Genomic DNA, 17,473 nt, shown 5'->3' with positions numbered 1-17,473 from the left:
CCACTGTCTCCAGTCCATGCAACATAGCAGGTCTCACTACTGTCCTATAGATCTTATCCTTCACACCCGACACTTTGTGCCATCCACACCACCCTGCTTGCACTCTCTTCTTTACCTCTCTTTCACTTCTTCCATTACTCTGTACCCTCGACCCTAAGTAGGTAAACTCGTTGACCTTCACCAAATCAACTCCTTGTAACTGGACCTGTCCACCGTCTGCCCTCTCATTCACACGCATGTACTCTGTTTTACTTCTGCTCATTTTCATTCCCCTGCTTTCCAAAGCATACCTCCATCTTTCCAAGTTTATCTCCACTTACTCTCTACTCTCAATTCAGATCACATTGTCATCAGCAAACATCATAGTCCAAGGGGACTCCTGTCTAACTTCGTCTGTCAGTCTGTCCATGACAATTGCGAACAGGAAGGGACTCAGAGCTGATCCCTGATGTAGTCCTACCTTCACTTTAAACCTGTCTGTCATTCCTACTGCACATCTCACTGCTGTCACACTGTTCTCATACATATCCTGCACCACCCTCACATACCTTTCCGCTACTCCTGACCTCCTCATACAATACCACAGCTCCTGTATCGGAACTCTATCATAAGCTTTCTCTAAGTCCACAAACCCACAATGTAATTCCTTCTGTCCTTCCCTATACTTACATTAACACTCTCAAAGCAAACATAGCATCTGTGGTGCACTTAGCTGGCATGAAACCATACTGCTGCTCACAGATCTCTACTTTTCCTCTAAGCCGAGCTTCCACTACTCTTTCCCAGATTTTCAGGCTGTGACTGATCAACTTTATTCCCCTGTAATTACTACAACTCTGAATGTCGCCCTTTTTCTTGAAAATTGGCACCATTATGCTATGTCTTTACTCCTCAGGCATCTTCTGACCTTCCAAGATTCTGTTAAATAACTTTGTCAAAAACTCCACTGCTACTCTCCCAAACATTTCCATGCCTCCACTGGAATATCTCGCGGTCCAACTGCTTTACCACACTTCATTATCCGAATTGCAGCCCTTACTTTCTCCTTGCTCACCTGGGGAACCTCCTGATTCACAACCTCTATCTCTTCTAACCTTTCTGCCCTATTATTCTCTTGATTCATTAGTTCCTCAAAATACTCCTTCCACCTTCCCAAGACACTCTCTTCACTAGACAACATATTTCCATCTTTATCCTTAATCATCCTAACCTGCTGCACATCCTGCCCATCACGGTTTCTCGGTCTGGCCAATCTGAACAGATCCTTTTCCCCTTTCCTCAGTGTTCAACTTCTCATACAGATTACTATACGCCATTTCTTTAGCTTTTGTTACTGCTCTCTTTGTCTTGCCACACATCTCCTTGTATTTCTGTCTACTTTCTTCATCTTGCTGGAGATGCCAGTTCTTTTTAGCCAACCGCTTTCCTCTTAAACTTTCCTGAACTTCCTCATTCCACCACCACGTTTCCTTGTCTATCTTCTTCTGTCCTGATGTTACACCAAGTATCTTCCTAACCACATCCCTCACTGTATTTGACGTTTTATCCCAGGTATCCAGAACACCACCACCCAGTGCCTGTCTCACCTCATCCCTGAACTTTACACAACAGTCCTCATCCTTTAACTTCCACCACCTGATCTTAGGTTCTGTTCTCACTCTCTTCTTCTTCTTCACCTCCAAAACCATCATACATATCATCATCCTATGCTGTTTAGCTACACTCTCTATTGGTACCACCTAGCAATCACTAACCTCTTTCAGGTTTCTTCTCCTACAGAGGATATAGTCGACCTGTGTGCCTCTTCCCCCACTCTTATACGTCACCCTGTGCTCTTCCTTTTTGTTAAAATAAGTGTTAACTACAGCCATCTTTATCCTTTTAGCAAAATCTACCACCATTTGTCCTTCTGTATTCCTTTCTTTAACCCCATACCTACGCATCACCTCCTCATCGCCACTGTTCCCTTCACTAACATGTCCATTAAAATCTGCTCCAAGAATTATTCTCTATTCTATAGGAACCTGCAGAACAACTTCATTTAACTCTCTCCAGAATTCTTCTTTCTCCTCCATATCACAACCTACCTGAGGAGCATAAGCACTGATGGCATTCATCACCACCCCATCAATCTCTAACTTTACACAGATCACTCTGTCACTTATTCTCTTTACCTCCACTACACTCTTACTAAACTCCTCTTTCAGAATTACCCCTACTCCATTTCTCTTCTTGTCGACACCATGGTAGAAGAGTTTGAAGCCACCACCAATTTTCCTGGCCTTGCTTCCCTTCCACCTGGTCTCCTGTACACACAGTATGTCTAATTCCTCCTCTCCATCGCATCAGCTAGCTCTCTCCCTTTACCGGTCATAGAGCCTACATTCAACGTACCAAATTTAACCTCCACCTTCCTGCTCATCCTCCTTTCTTTCAGTTTCAGAGCTCTCTTCCCCCCTTTCCTCCTCCTCTTTTTCCTTGTCCCAACAGTAACCCAATTTCCGTTAATTTCGTGTTGGGCAACAGCACTAGAGGCGGTCGTTGTTAACCCGGGCCCCGACCAATTTGGTATCAAATTCCTATTGTTGATCCGCATCATTTGATTTGGCGCAGTTTTTACACCGAATGCCCGTCCTGACGCAACCCTCCCTGTTTATCCGGGCTTGGGACCGGCACTAAAATACACTAGTGTGTGCATCCTAGTGGCTAGGTTAATCCACCGCATTCAATATAAACACTTTATTTAACTGGTTACTTATTAATTGAATAATTTATAACTTAAGTAATTTTTTAAACAAACGATTAACTTTTTGACTTTTATATATAATTTGCAAATGCTTTTATCTTATTGATAACTTTTATTCTTTTTATACAAATAATTTCTTTCTTCTTTTCTTTTTTTTTTTTTTTCTTTTCTTCTTCCTATCAACCGTTAGATAGACACATCTGCTATTTGCAAACACCTTTCAGGGAAAAAGGACAAAGTTATGGATCTCATTAACTGGAAATCTTAGGTTAATATACATCTTTGAGAAGTGTTTTTTTTTGTTAACTTTCCTCGATTTATATCTCATAGAAACTCTTAAGATGTATTTGAACACACTGATTGATAGAAATAAAAGAAGTATAAGAAAACTGTCGTTATTAGAAAAATCTTTAAAATTATATACTGAGAGACTAGGTCACAGAGATTGCTTTGTGAACCATTAGTGGCATCTGCTTCAAGTAACAAGCTGATAACTTTCCAACATGTGATATAGTGGCTAGTCATTATTTATAAACTTTGGCATATATATAACGCCTGAGGGAAGAAATGAAGCCCATTAGAAAAAAGGAGAATTATTTTTCAAACAAAGCATATTTTGACAGTTGTCAAGACAAAAATAAAGATTAATAGAGGAATATTTAAAATATAAATAAGACAGACAATGCATCTAAACAGTACCGACAGTAATAATAAAAAATAAATTGTTATATAAATACGAATATGAACTAAGATTAAAAAAAAAAATCACCAAACAAAAAATAAATAAAACAAAAAATACATTAAAAAAAAAAAGTGTGCATATAACAATGAAAGGCCTCAGAATAGAAAAAAAAACATAATTTGTGTAGTGATTAAGTAATAAACATCTCCTCAGAGTCGCGTCTATTATTACTGGCGTTTCAATAAGGATCAGCACTTATAACTAGTTTATCCCGTCAGACAAGCGTCATCGCCCTTATGCTTTACCCCGCGACTCTTAACTTCGAAAGTTGACGTTGGATTGACATCGAGTGGCCTCTGGTTTATATACTTTTCCTCATTTCAGTTAAATACAAAGTTTTAAAGTAAAGTTTCAATTCTTCTCCTTAAGTAGCATCGAGTACCGTAAGTTTCTCGAGCCTGGGTTACTTATTTCTTTGCGATGAATAAAGTTAGCAACACTGAATGAGGATACTGGCCCTACCGAACTAGCAGGTGAAGTACATACCTCTCTTCCTGAATTTGAGAAGACTAGCTCGTAACATGTTCTCTCTTTCCACCGTAGGAGATTGTTGTAACAGAAAACATTTAGTTGAAGATTCATTTTCAAGAAAGTTCATTAACGTATTTTCGACGAACTTTGCCAAAGAAAGTGTTGGAAAATTTTTAGTAGAGAGAAGTTTAGTTGCTTCTAAAAATAGAGCAAGATTATAATGTAAAATGTCTAGGTACTTCCAGTCATCTGATAACAAAGTTAGGTTCTTGAGTTTATTAATCTGTTTTTCTGTTAACCCATCGAATGTGCCAGGATCTATAGTAACTTTATTATAAACATATTTCGCTTTTATTATCTTACTAATTATCAAAAACGTTGAGTTTCAACGTACATGAAAATCTGACGATAAACTTTTTAATTACAGTCCCTGCTTTTTAATCTCACTAAAAACAAATGATTGCAAAACAGAAGATCGTTTAACAAGAGCTACCATTTTTCTTAACTTGAATAATATGCTGGATAAAATAATAAATAACTGATCGACAGTTTCATCGGTTGACGCCTCCTCCTCGCTACATTCTTCATCATATGAGCTAACGTCTTCTTTGTTATAAGTGCATGCAATTTTTTCTTGATCGTCAAATGAAATATTTCCATTAAATTCGATATCGCTTTCATTATAATTACTGTAATATATAAGATCTTCATCTACATCTGCTGTGCCATCTATCTGTGCTATTAAGTAAGTAAAGTAAACTATTTTTGATTGATATTTAAACTTTTTTGTTAAGTAATGCGCTGTTATGCAAAGCCAATACGATCCAACTCAATTTTTCCACAAATCTGTTGCTAGTGCTATGTAGGTAACTGATTTAAGCTTAGCTTTAAGATCATTCTTGTATTGATAGTACCACTTTCTCAATCGATTAGCTATTGTCTTTCGATGAGGCGGCTTGTCATGCGGAGCAAGAGTGTTTAAAAGGAGTTGCATTCCAGGTTTATGAAAATCGTTGAAAAGGCGGTTATCTTGAATAATGCAATTTATTTTGGCTTAATCTATTTCATCTCTGTTCTACGTTCCGAGGAATTGATCTTGAGCAATTTTTTTTTTGAGAATTGTAAAGGTACTCCGGTTTTTTATGAACATGGAAAAAATGTTTCCGTAGATTTGGCTTAGGCCCACATTCAAGCTTTTCATTTTCTGGACACATCAAACAAATATACTTATTAGCTTTGGAATAAATAATATACTTATTAGCTTTGGAAACAAATGAAAATAGTGACTTAATGGGCAATGTCTTCATTTTGCAGACTGATTTTATAATTTGATCATTGTCAGTATCAGAGTTCTAACCTATAATACAAACAAACTTGGTTTGAATATATTTCACGTACCAACGCAAATTAAAGACCGATTTTAAACACATGACTGTACAAGAGTATTTTTCCCGGTTTTAATTTTTTAATATTATTATTATTACACTTTGTTTTCATTAGCCAGACATGTTCATATTTTTTTATACTAAATAGTTTGCGAATATACCTAAATATGTAATACTGCCGCCAGATTGACCTCTAGATTTTACAATTTCTATGTTTCTTTGAGATAAAGACAAACGTTTTTGACGATGTATGTTAATAAAGGCCTGCGTTCCAAATAAAGATCTTTTAGATAATCTTCTGTCTTTATCTTTTTTTCCAGCCATATCTATCAAAATAAAAGATATGGCTGGAAAAAAAATTTTATGTAGATGGATAGATATAGCTTATCATAACACTCGTATTAATTTATTTTTGATTTAAAAATAACTATTTTTGTCATGTTTCTGTTCTGTGTTATGTTTCAGTGAACGTGATAAAGGTGTTAACTACGTAATAAAACAGCTACTGTAATAAAAAAGCAATCAAATATACCGTCAGTTCCGTATTATCGGCAGGGCACACCCAGCACCGGGTGCGCAATTTTATTATGGGGTCCCTTATGTTTGGTTGCCCTCACGCATAAGAGGTCCCTAAATAAAATCAAGGATCTTTTTTTATTATTATTATTTTTTTATTTTTTGATTTCGTTTACCCACTGTCACAAAGAGCCTCACCTGGGGGCTATGTGGCAGTGGGTAGCCGAAGGGGTCTTAACTTTTTGTAAAAAGATACATGGTCTCTGATATATCGTCTATATAGTATGAAAGGTATATAGAAGACTTTAAAGATAATAATTTTTATTTATGGAATTTTGCCTCTAACATGTTAACATGCTTATAAGTTTTCTTGTTAACAAAAATACTTATAAGAATGTTTACTAGGGTGTCCCAAAAAAAAAAAAAAAAAGCTCTCTACTGATTCCCATTCTATGTGACCTAAATAAGTACTAAAAAAAATTTGACGGTTTTATTTTGACAGGAAGTGGTAGATGTAAAATCTGAGTTTTACTGTTTTAATGTTAAGCTAGCTTAACATTAATAGAAAACACATTTTAGAAAATTAAAACAAAACAATTAGATGCGTATAAATCATTTCCAATTGTTTTCTACTATTTAACTTGATAGATTATATTTATAAATATGAAAATACAAAAAAAAAATACATGAAAACTAATATTTATTAGCAAATTTAAGATTTTATTGTGGTGAAACATTTCTCAAAAAATACAGCTTTTTGAACAGTTCCCAAGTTCCTTTTTAGTCATAGTCTTAGTCAAGTTTTTTCTAGACTTTTTAACTACAAAAACTACATTTTGAAGGTGATCTTCATCTCTAGTAGCTGAAAGAAAATCTTTAATGAGCTTAATGTTTCTTTCTGCACCATCATTTACAACAGATATGTTTTTGATGCAATAAAATCTAGCAACTGATGGTTAAAAACATCTATAGTATTAAGACTATTATTAAGCCATTCTTTTATACTTGCTCTTGATATTTTAAAATGTTTGAAGAGAAGGTAGCTTTGCTCGGAAATCAACTCAGGTAGCTCTGTGGTCTCTCCAATTTGTACATTTGATGGTTTACAACGCTGAAATTCATTTGGCTCTTCAAACTCAATCAGAGCTAACAGCATTCTTAGCTTTGTTTCAGAAGGAACTTCTTTATCCCCAAAGGACAAAACACAGAGTTGCGGAGTTAAGTACCACGTATGGCGTCCCATGCTGAGAAGCAAAGCATTTCCAATATTCTTACTAACTTTTCTCAATGCATAGGCTGTCTGGATAGCTTTCAAATCATTGTAGGGAGCCAGAAATCCTAAAAAACTTTTTAAAAACCATGGAACATAGCAAATTGCAATAAACGAACTTGCATCCTTCAACTGCAGCACTGCTTTTTCTATCAAGATATTACTGATATCTTTAGTCATATAAAGAGTCAGGATGTAGATCGCATCTGCTAAAAATCTTGCCTCATGGCAGGCGCCAGGTTGATGGAACTTAAAATCTTGTACTTCCACTCCAAGGAAGAAGGAGGCAAGCTTACAAACTATACCATAATCATTCCTTGAAAACACTATATTAGTAGTTGCATTAGTCAAAAATGTCTTAGCTTCCTCTGCAACACACAGTGGGCCAGAATGCACTTTTACTGGACAAAATTCATAACTAATTTAATATTAGAGCTATATTCACTAAAATTATTATGAGTACTAATATGATGTCAGCGCTTTTTATGAAGGTAATATTTTTTTATTTCGTTGCTATGGATACCTTTATTTTGCTTAGCAGCAACCTACTTTTGTTATCTGCAGATATTTTATAAGTGCTATATTCACTAAATTTGGCATGAGTACCAATATGAGATCACACTTCTTACAAAAGTGATAATTTTTTAAATTTAGTTGTTATGGATACTTATATTGCTTAGTTACCGGATACTTTCCTTAGTTACAAAGTGGTAAATTGATATTTGAATATCTTATCGGATTTTTGACCCACCTATATTGAATAAAAATTGAGTATTTAGGTAAATAATGTTTTAGGAATAATAAAAGCAAAAAATAGTGCAAGAAAACGTTATCAATTTTAAATTACATCAAAAAATTATAAAACAATAATATCGTTTGAAGATTGTTTAAGTAATTGTAAAACATCTGAAGGAAATGCTTTATGATTTGTTTGGTGTGATGTTGATTTACGCAATAATGAAATAACAGGATCACTGGAAACTAGGAGTCTATTGATATGATCAGTATTTGTTGCTTTTCTGGATGTTTTTCGGCTGAAATTTTCGCGATAAGATTTAAAGTCTTTATTTGTAGCCTCTTGAGCTTCCTCTGACATAAGTCCGATGGGTAATATAAGGCTTTTAATTATGTCATGTCTATGTATCAATACTTTGTGAACTGATTGAGCCATGTAATACCATGGATAAAGGGACACATATAGTCTAAAAGTGTCAAAACAATAATCCTTGAACTTTAAGCAGTCTATTTCATATCCTGAAGAGAGCGTTACCAAGATAATGTAAAATCTGAATAAAAGGTTTTGGTCAATACCCAGAATTTCAGCTGTTTGTTCATATGCTGCAAAAGCACGCCTTGAGGTATTGCCATCATTACTTGTTCCAGAACCACCACTTTTAGGGAAATCAACAACAAGTCCCATTTTGTTCATAAAATCAGTCTGAATCTTTTGTTTAGCTACAGATGCCTTTTCTTTGTGTTCTTTAGATCTTGCTTGCCACTTTCTTGTTTCTTTTTTATATGCAATGTGCAATAACATCTCAAAAAATCGAATCCATGCATGAAGACTGGAAAGACCATATTTGAACTCTCTGTTAGTATAATCTATATTAAGGATATCAAGACTATTCATATTTTTTGGAGAGACACCACACACTGAACAGCATTGGTATGAGTTATTTTTTTCAGATAATATTGTTTGAACCTTCCCATCAATCATTGTAAGTTCAATAATACAATTCACTTCAATAGAAGATCCGCAAACCTCTAATAAAATCATACCCAAGCTTTCTATCTCACTTTTAATGTACTGATCTTCTTCAATCACAGATTCCTTGGATTCCATTTTGTATGCAAATCTTATGGGTCTACAATAGGCTGTGGAGGACGACTTTTGATTTCTCCAAATAGGCACCTTTTCGTTGCTGTTGTTAAATCCAGTCAAATCCAATGGGACAAGACAAGTAATAAATAACGATTCTTCACGCTTTAAATCTCTGTTAATGTCGGGTTCTGATAAAACTTGTTTATAAATGCTTTGGCCAGTAGCACCATCAAAACCAGCCTTACACGTTAGTGTCATTGTTTTTATTGCTTTGTCGTTCAATATCAAGTGCCTTAGCACAGGTTCCTGAACTGCACAGATTCTTTGCAAAGTATGAGTCATTAAATCTTTTAAAGGAACTGAAGCTGAATAGTCCTCCACTGTTATGTTTGCAGGATAACATTTCAATTTTGCATCTCTGACATCATTGTAAGCGGGGTAGATGTTATATTCTTTCTCCAAGGCTCCGCTTCTAATCAATTGATAGAAAGCTTTTGTCAGACTTGCATCAATTATTAAAGCCAGTGCTTCGTCTGCTGAATATTTAGTTGTTTTATCTGTATTTGATATATTTAAAACATTCTTGGCAGCAATAACAACAGATTCATCTCTAAATTTTTTATTAGCAGCAAAAAATAATTCATTGGATGAATGAGATTCAATTAAACAAGATACACGCCGTTTTTTAGTTTTATTAGAACTATTATCAAATGCAACTGGTTTTCGACCACGTCTACTTGCAGTTGGTTCATTGTCTTTTTTTCTGACAATTAAATATTCATTAAGCCAGTTCACAAACTTCTTTTCAAAATTTTTCACAGTATAGTTTGCAGATTTCCACTTTTTTTTATACAAGTAAACAAATCGTTGAACAGCATGTCTAAAATCAACGTCTTTAAAATCAGCAAATTTTGGCTGAATAAATTTTAATATATCTTCAGTAATATTTTGTTTTGAAATACTAAGATTGTTTTTTTGGAGAAAATTATGAATGTCTAAATTTAACAAAACCATATCTAAATAATTATTGTAACAAGTATTTTGTATTTAAAAGTAAAATGTTATAATATATATGCCGCCTGGACTACTAATACTTGTTAGTAATTAAGTTACTACAAGTGTTAGTAATTAAAATTAAAAGTAATTAAATTACTGTCAGTGTTAGTAATTAAATTACTAACAACTACCGAAAATATGTTGTTGCTATGTTATGCAAAGTAAGGTATCCATAGTAACCAAAAAAAGTTAACCTCATAAGAATTCTGAATCTCATTTTAATACATACCCCCAATATTGTGTATTTAGCGCAAGTAAAATACTGTTAAAACAACGTTTATGTAAAAATGAGTTGTTGCTATGCAAAATTTAGTACCATAGCAACCAAGTTAAAACATACATAAAATCTGAACGGGGATTTAAGAAGACGAGCAATCAATTAAAACTCGATTGAAGCATCATATAGCTCAAATAAATATAAGACAACACATGGCAAATTGTGGTAATTATTAGTTATTGTGCGGCAAAAAATAAGTTTCTTAAGAAATTTTTTTTTTAATCTGTGATTTTCAAAGTATAACTGAGATAACATGCTATGACAAATTTATTTCACACATTGGTTTTTCTTATCTCTAAATACTCTAGAATAACATGTACTAATTTTTTGTTTCAAAAACGTAGATGTAATTGAAATATAACACAACGTTGATGTCACCGTTAATTACTTATTTATAATTTTTTTATTTTTTTATTTTATCTCAATATTCAAATGCTTAGAGTCCTGGTAACTAAGGGATTTAATATAAATAAATTATCAATAGATTTCTGCTAATATATGTAGATACTAAAATTAAATAGGTTTTCAAGATTAGACAACTAAAATTTTTCCCATTTTGTCCACCTACTGGCCCACTGTGCAACAGTGCGAAGAACAGAGCCAATCTTCAGATCATCTCTTTGCCAGTCCAATTTACATAAATTTTTCACTTCATTCACTTTCTCACAGATTTCAGGCCACTTGTTTTTTAGCTTGACATAAAGAGCTCTTCTTGGACCTTTAGTTTTCTCACCAGTAAGGGCAGCCATATAGTAAGATACATGTACTTCATATATGTGTCTCCTACACATTATCCACAAAATTGGTAACTTCAAAATATCTGTAAGAATTTGGACTGCTCCATTTACTCCGCCTGTATTGCTTGCAGTTGTATCACAGCATATACCAATGATCTGTACATCCGTAATATTCTAAAAGGTCGTGCACTTGTTCTGCTTGGTCAACTCCCTTTGAAGAGGGACATTGAACAACACCTAAAAGATGGTCTTCCATGGTATCGTCATCCGGGGAACTCACTGAGACTGCAAGTCGCTCAATTTTTTGGATAATGTTGAGCCCAGTGGTAATTTGTTCCAACAGTTTGGTATCAAAATGAAGAATAAGCCGTCGGCCTTTAAGATGATTAGATATTGAAATCCACTCCGAGTCTCCTTTAAGTTCTACATATTTGAACTTTTTTCTATGAAGTGTGCTTCTTGAAAGCGGTATATCATTGATTTCTATACCTCCAGCTTTAAATACTTCACTTAAAATTGCCACATGAGGTCGTACACCAACATTGAACCTTGTTGCTGGAACAGCAGTACATTCAATGAGCTTTTCAACATTCACTGCTAGATTTATCGTATCTCCAGAATTGTACCTAGGTATCATTTTATAATATTTTTCTACCTGTTAATAATTATATACTTTTCAATAAAACAGCTTCAGCTTGTGAAAATTACAACTATGTTATTAAAATAATACTATACCTGCGTTTCCGACCGTTACCCAGGAAATCATCTTCCTCGCTGATTTCACAGTCCTCGTTTGATTTTTCTTCCTCACTGCTGAATTGAATCTCTTCTGTCATGGAGTCATGTGACAACAAAACATCATTGATATCTTTTAAGTTTTTCAGTCTCTCTAATTCTTTCTCTCTCAACTTATCTAGCCTGCTCTTTCTCCTGTTTGCATCCAGTACTCTTCTACTGTAGTCTTCATCGACTTTTGTTTCCATATATCCTTTCCTATGTAACTTCTGGTCTCCATAAAAACTAAGAAATATTTAAATCTATTAAGCCATTTATAAATAAATTAATAATTGTTCTAGTTTTTCTTGGAGGATGACCAAACCATATAAAGAGTTAAACGTAAATATTTTAAAGGAAATAATATGCTATTACTTAAGTTACTTTTAATTGGAAAAAAAATCTCACTACTAAAAAAAGTGATATTTAATGAACTTACTAAGATATAAATCTTCCAGCTTGGCATCATCTGTTCTCAATCTATCAGCAAGAATATCTTTTTTAAAATTCTTAGTCGAGATGTCAAAAAGCTGATAGGATTCTGTAAGAAAATCTTTCTCTAACTTTGATTGCTTTTCAAGACTGCTGTTCCAGTTTAGAGAAGACAACTTAATCAATTTCTTGTATTTTAAATTAAGTTTAATGATTTTAGTCTTTATATTGTACCCACAAATCACAAATTTCTTGCCAAACCCAGCATTATCCCAAATTTTTTTAATCCTAGATACCAAGCAAGATCTGTACAAACACCATTTTCACAAACAAGATCCTTGGATTTCGATTTCGATTTGCAACCAACATTAGTAGAAGTGGGTTTGTATTTAACTTGTGACTCGCGAAGGATAAATTGATAGTATATAAGAATATCACCATTAGATGGAAGCTGTCTCTGAGGTAACTCCCTCAGTGGGTACTTCAATAGTTACATATACCTCAACCTTTCTGTATTTTTCCGTTTTATCTTATTCTGTCCTATCATCTTCTTTTTTTTAGCTATTCTACCCATTTTTATATGAACTTCGAAATAATCAGTTTTTTAACTAAATTTATACTAAATGTTACACTTGCATCAAAAATCTATGAAGTCGTTATTCCCTCTCGTATAATATTTAATCTAAGTTTACCGTTACGGCTTTTATAACCGTTTTCACGAGAATTTCTTCGTGCACAAATTAGAATTCCTTCGTGCACAAATAATTCCATTTAGAAATTTTTTCCTTCAAAAAAAATTTCTAAATGGAGTTATTTGCTATATATACTTCCTCGTGTTTTTTTAAAATAAAATCTCATTTAGAATAAAATCTTATTTATTGTCGTGCTTTATTTACGGAATGAAAATTTATAGACATTTTTTTAAAATAAAAATGTCTGTATATACACACACTCAGTATGAAACTTTGTAAAGAAGTTATTATTGGAAAAAATTTAAAAAAGATTTTTTAATGAAACTATTTTTACTTATACTATATTATTGTTAACTTTTATATGTGTAGCATATAATATAATTAAATTCAAAACTTAGTATATATAAACATAATAGCAATAACTACAAATATAAAATAAGGTAACAAAAATAAATATATAACATTTAATGTAAAAATTATAACTACCCAATTCATGTCACATATGTTAGCTAATGTAACAGCAGGATAAAGTGGAGAAATTTTAATGTATAAAGTTATTTTATTGTTTAGATACATTAGTTGCTTTTACAGCGCATATAAGTCATGCATATCGATGTCCTGTAGATATATCTATAATGCAACAGTTAAAAATTTGTTTCAGACTTTTAAAGTTTTTGTGTAAAACTTGTATAACAAAATACTCAAAAATGACGAAATTAGCGACTTTATATGGTAATTTTTGGCATAATAATACGGTATTTTTGGCATTCTTAAGGAAATAAAGAAAAATTCATTAAAAAATGGATTGATAAATTTAAAATGTCATAAGAAACTGTCCTTTACAGTGAACTTATTACACCCAGTTGGCGATTTATGGAGTTGCAAGCACTATTTTATTATATAAATACGACAAAAGCAGCGACCATTTATAGTATATTTCCCAATTATCCTTTAAATAAGTGTTAACATGATTTCCTGGTAAATCGACGTATTGCGTTAAACTGTTTTTTAATTGCAAACAGAATATTTTTAATGGTTATTTTTATTTAAATAATCATTAAAATCACCAATTATAGCTAATGCTTACATGGATGCTCAAAACACCAAAGATTTAGGTGACGCAGAAGGTGGACGTCTTTATAATCATGCTTATTCAAAAGATCCGGAATCTTCAAATTTTATGCTTCCTTAAACACTTATAAAACCTCATTAACAAAAGAAAATACGCAAATTGTTCTTTCTCTGAATTCTGAGTTTTTTAAATATCTAAAATTAGGGAAATAGCAAAATAGAGAAATAGCATATGATATATATATATATATATATATATATATATATATATATATATATATATATATATATATATATATATATATATATATATATATATTTATATACACGTTAGGTTTTGCCAAACGTTCAGTGCATCCCTAATATACATGTAAACAAATATTATACATATATAATAAATGAAAAAGAAAAAAAATTATATTTTTCAAATAATATCACTTACCACTGCAATGCGTAATTCAACTGTTTATGAGAAGGTAATCTTGAGTAACATTTATGAAGAACTAATAATAATAATACATTTACTTATGTAGTTTTAAGTTTTAATATTTAAAGAACTGTGAAAAAGAAATAACTTTATTCCAATAATTACTACCTTTTCTAATTAAAACTCCGATTTGTCTGCTTACAGCAGCAGTTTAAGTGTTCGTAAGGATGTCTAAACCAAGTCATTACAAAAATATCAGTTTAAATGGCCATCGGCAAAAAACAATGGCCGGAGGAAAATATTTATTGCGAGCTTTTTATTTATTGGAAAAAAGTTTTTATATACTTAATTTTAATCAAATTTTAATTGTTTTGTCTTTAAAAAATTTAATAACAGTTTCATCTGTTTATAAAGCTGGGACCCCCTTCTGTTTATATAGTTACAATCCAAACGCAACTTTTATTGAATGATCAAGGTTATGCAATAGTTGTTGGAGGAGTCAAATATAAAGATCTTTACACAACTGTTAATTATTCTTTTGAAAAATAGAATTAATTTATTAGGGAAAGGATTACGTGAAAGTGATTAGAGTTCTATGAAAACAACAGGTTCTATCAAGTTTAATCTTTTAAAAATTTTTTATGCTCGCTTTTATACCTGTTTTATTTTTGTCGCAAAGATTTTTTGTCATAAAAACTTTGTAATTTTGTAATTTTTTTGTCATAAAAATTGAGTTGACTACATGCTCACATTAAATTTCAAGAAAACCAAACATGTAAGTCCTATTTGGTATATTGTTAAAAGGATAATATTTTTTATATATGCTAGTTCACGACAAGTTAACTAGCTTACATAAAAAGTTTATTTTTTTCTTTCAGATCGTGCGCAACCTCCGGGTCAAGCTTGAGGTGTGGGTGCGTCGTACCTGCCTAAGATAGTAAAACTTTAACAAATTGTTAGTAAGGAATTTTCAAATGGAGAAAAGTACAAAAACAAAAACAAAATGAAAATCTTTAAAAAACAAAATATATTAAAACAAAAGAACAAGAGGCATCAGAGTCACCATCACTTTTTGTTCTTTTAACAATAAAATGTTTTTAATTGAGCTTAGTTTTTGATGTTGAGATCAAGATCTTTAGATTTTTTTTAAAAAAATTTAACTGACGCTAAGACCCTTCTAAGTAACTTTTATAATTTTTTGGAACTCCACCCTTATCAAAAGAATAAAATAAGGGCAAGTTTGATTGCTGTACAAACATTCAACCTTATATAGCAATTAAAGTTTTTTTTTGATTGCTGCAAAAGGTTGAACCCTTTGCAAAATGAGAAATTGTATTTTTTGTTTTTTTTGTTTTGAGATTTTTAATAATGGGTAGCCACCTTAAAACCCATTGGATAAGGACTGGTAGAACTACTGTTTATGCTTTTTTTTTATAAGTTGGTATATTTGTCATCACCAAGTGAGATCTGACCGGTAAAGGTAGAAACTATTGTGATGGTGCCGGTAACTTTTGGAATTATACATAAAAAATTATTATGTAAGTAGCTAAAACACCAAAGAATGTTTAATTGGCTCTTTACTTACAGAGAAATCTTTTTTTAATATAACATACTAAAACAGGGTGTTTTGAATAACTTTTTTTTTTAACATATAAAAATAACGGTGTTATAAAAAATATTATTAATGAAAAAATAAATTAAAAAAATATACGATTTAATATTAAGTTGATTTAAATACGAGTGGTGTTGCGTGGTATTACACTGCAGTTTAAAAAGGTTTTGCAATTTGAACATGCGACAATTCCTTTTATCAACAAACCAATTAAAATTAATTAATTAATTGCTTCTTCTTTAACTAATAATATTATTATGTAGTTATGTACAAATGAGGTTTTTTGAAAAGCTTTTAATGTGTTCTTAAAAACCACATTAAACTCATTTAAAGACTTTATGCATAACCAATAATATAATGGTCTTTAATAATTACATTAATATAACACCTCAATATTAATATAATTTTGAAAACGCAATAATTTTGGTTGAAATAGTTTTAATAATATTTTAATATTAAATTTTCTTTAAAATTGTGCTATATTGTGGTATAAATAAAAACATACTTAAGTACCAAACTTAAGTATGTTCTTGCTTATCACATTAGATTGTTTAGAAAAAAATTGAAACTTCATTTGACAAGGATGTAAACTTTACAACCACTTCATTTGACGAGGATGTAAACTTTACAAAATCATAAGAACACAATAAAACTAGCGCATGAATTTTGAAACCTGTTTTAATTTAGTGTATTAATAGAATTTTAAAACCTGTTTTAATTTAGTGTATTAATAGAATTTTAAAACCTGTTTTAATTTAGTGTATTAATAGAATTTTAAAACCTGTTTTAATTTAGTGTATTAATAGAATTTTAAAACCTGTCAAATTTAGTGTAAGAAAACAAAAATTATAAAAATTACTAACTTGTTGCCCTCACATTTGGAGTAAGATGATAAATGTTTTAGAGTATTTTTGTATCTACTTATAAATCGTTTCTATGCTACAGCTCGGGATATAGAAAGTGAATATTTTTGAGACGGTTTGATTCAGAGAATGGTTATTAATCATGGACCGGAACTAGAGAAGGTTTTATTCATGGGCGGAAACCTATTACTGATATTTTCAAACTTTACAGGGAAGAAATACCTAAAACCGCGCGAATCAAATGTTGCAGCAATCTAAATGTTAGTGCCTTAAAGTTTTACTTTTTTGCATTACTTTTGTACAAGATCCTGTCAAAGTTATTGCATAATATAAGTAAATTTATTTACTTACTTTATATAAATTACTTTTAACTTACTTTACAAATTATATAAAATGTAAGCTTATGTAATTTAAATTTTATTTTATATAATTTATTTTTAATAATGATTTGTTATTACTTTTAGAATAAAAAATTACGACTTAAAAAATATTATTTTATTTGTAAATTTAATTCATATTTGGTAGCATATTGCTTTTATGTAATTTACTTTCATATGCAGTTTACTTTTTAATATAATTT

At 31.7% G+C, this 17,473-nt stretch overlaps 1 protein-coding gene across 1 annotated transcript; it reads right to left on the bottom strand.

Annotated features, from left to right (window-relative positions):
- Positions 1–1,229: 1,229 nt before the first annotated feature.
- On the bottom strand, positions 1,230–1,688 carry LOC136079311 (uncharacterized). The gene has a single exon (XM_065795045.1). It carries the CDS (start codon positions 1,686–1,688, stop codon positions 1,230–1,232), a length of 459 nt encoding a protein of 152 aa, XP_065651117.1.
- Positions 1,689–17,473: the final 15,785 nt, after the last annotated feature.

This window comes from Hydra vulgaris, chromosome 04 (genome assembly GCF_038396675.1).
Source record: "Hydra vulgaris chromosome 04, alternate assembly HydraT2T_AEP".
Lineage (NCBI taxonomy): Eukaryota > Metazoa > Cnidaria > Hydrozoa > Anthoathecata > Hydridae > Hydra > Hydra vulgaris.
This window is presented reverse-complemented; position numbering and strand designations above follow the sequence as displayed.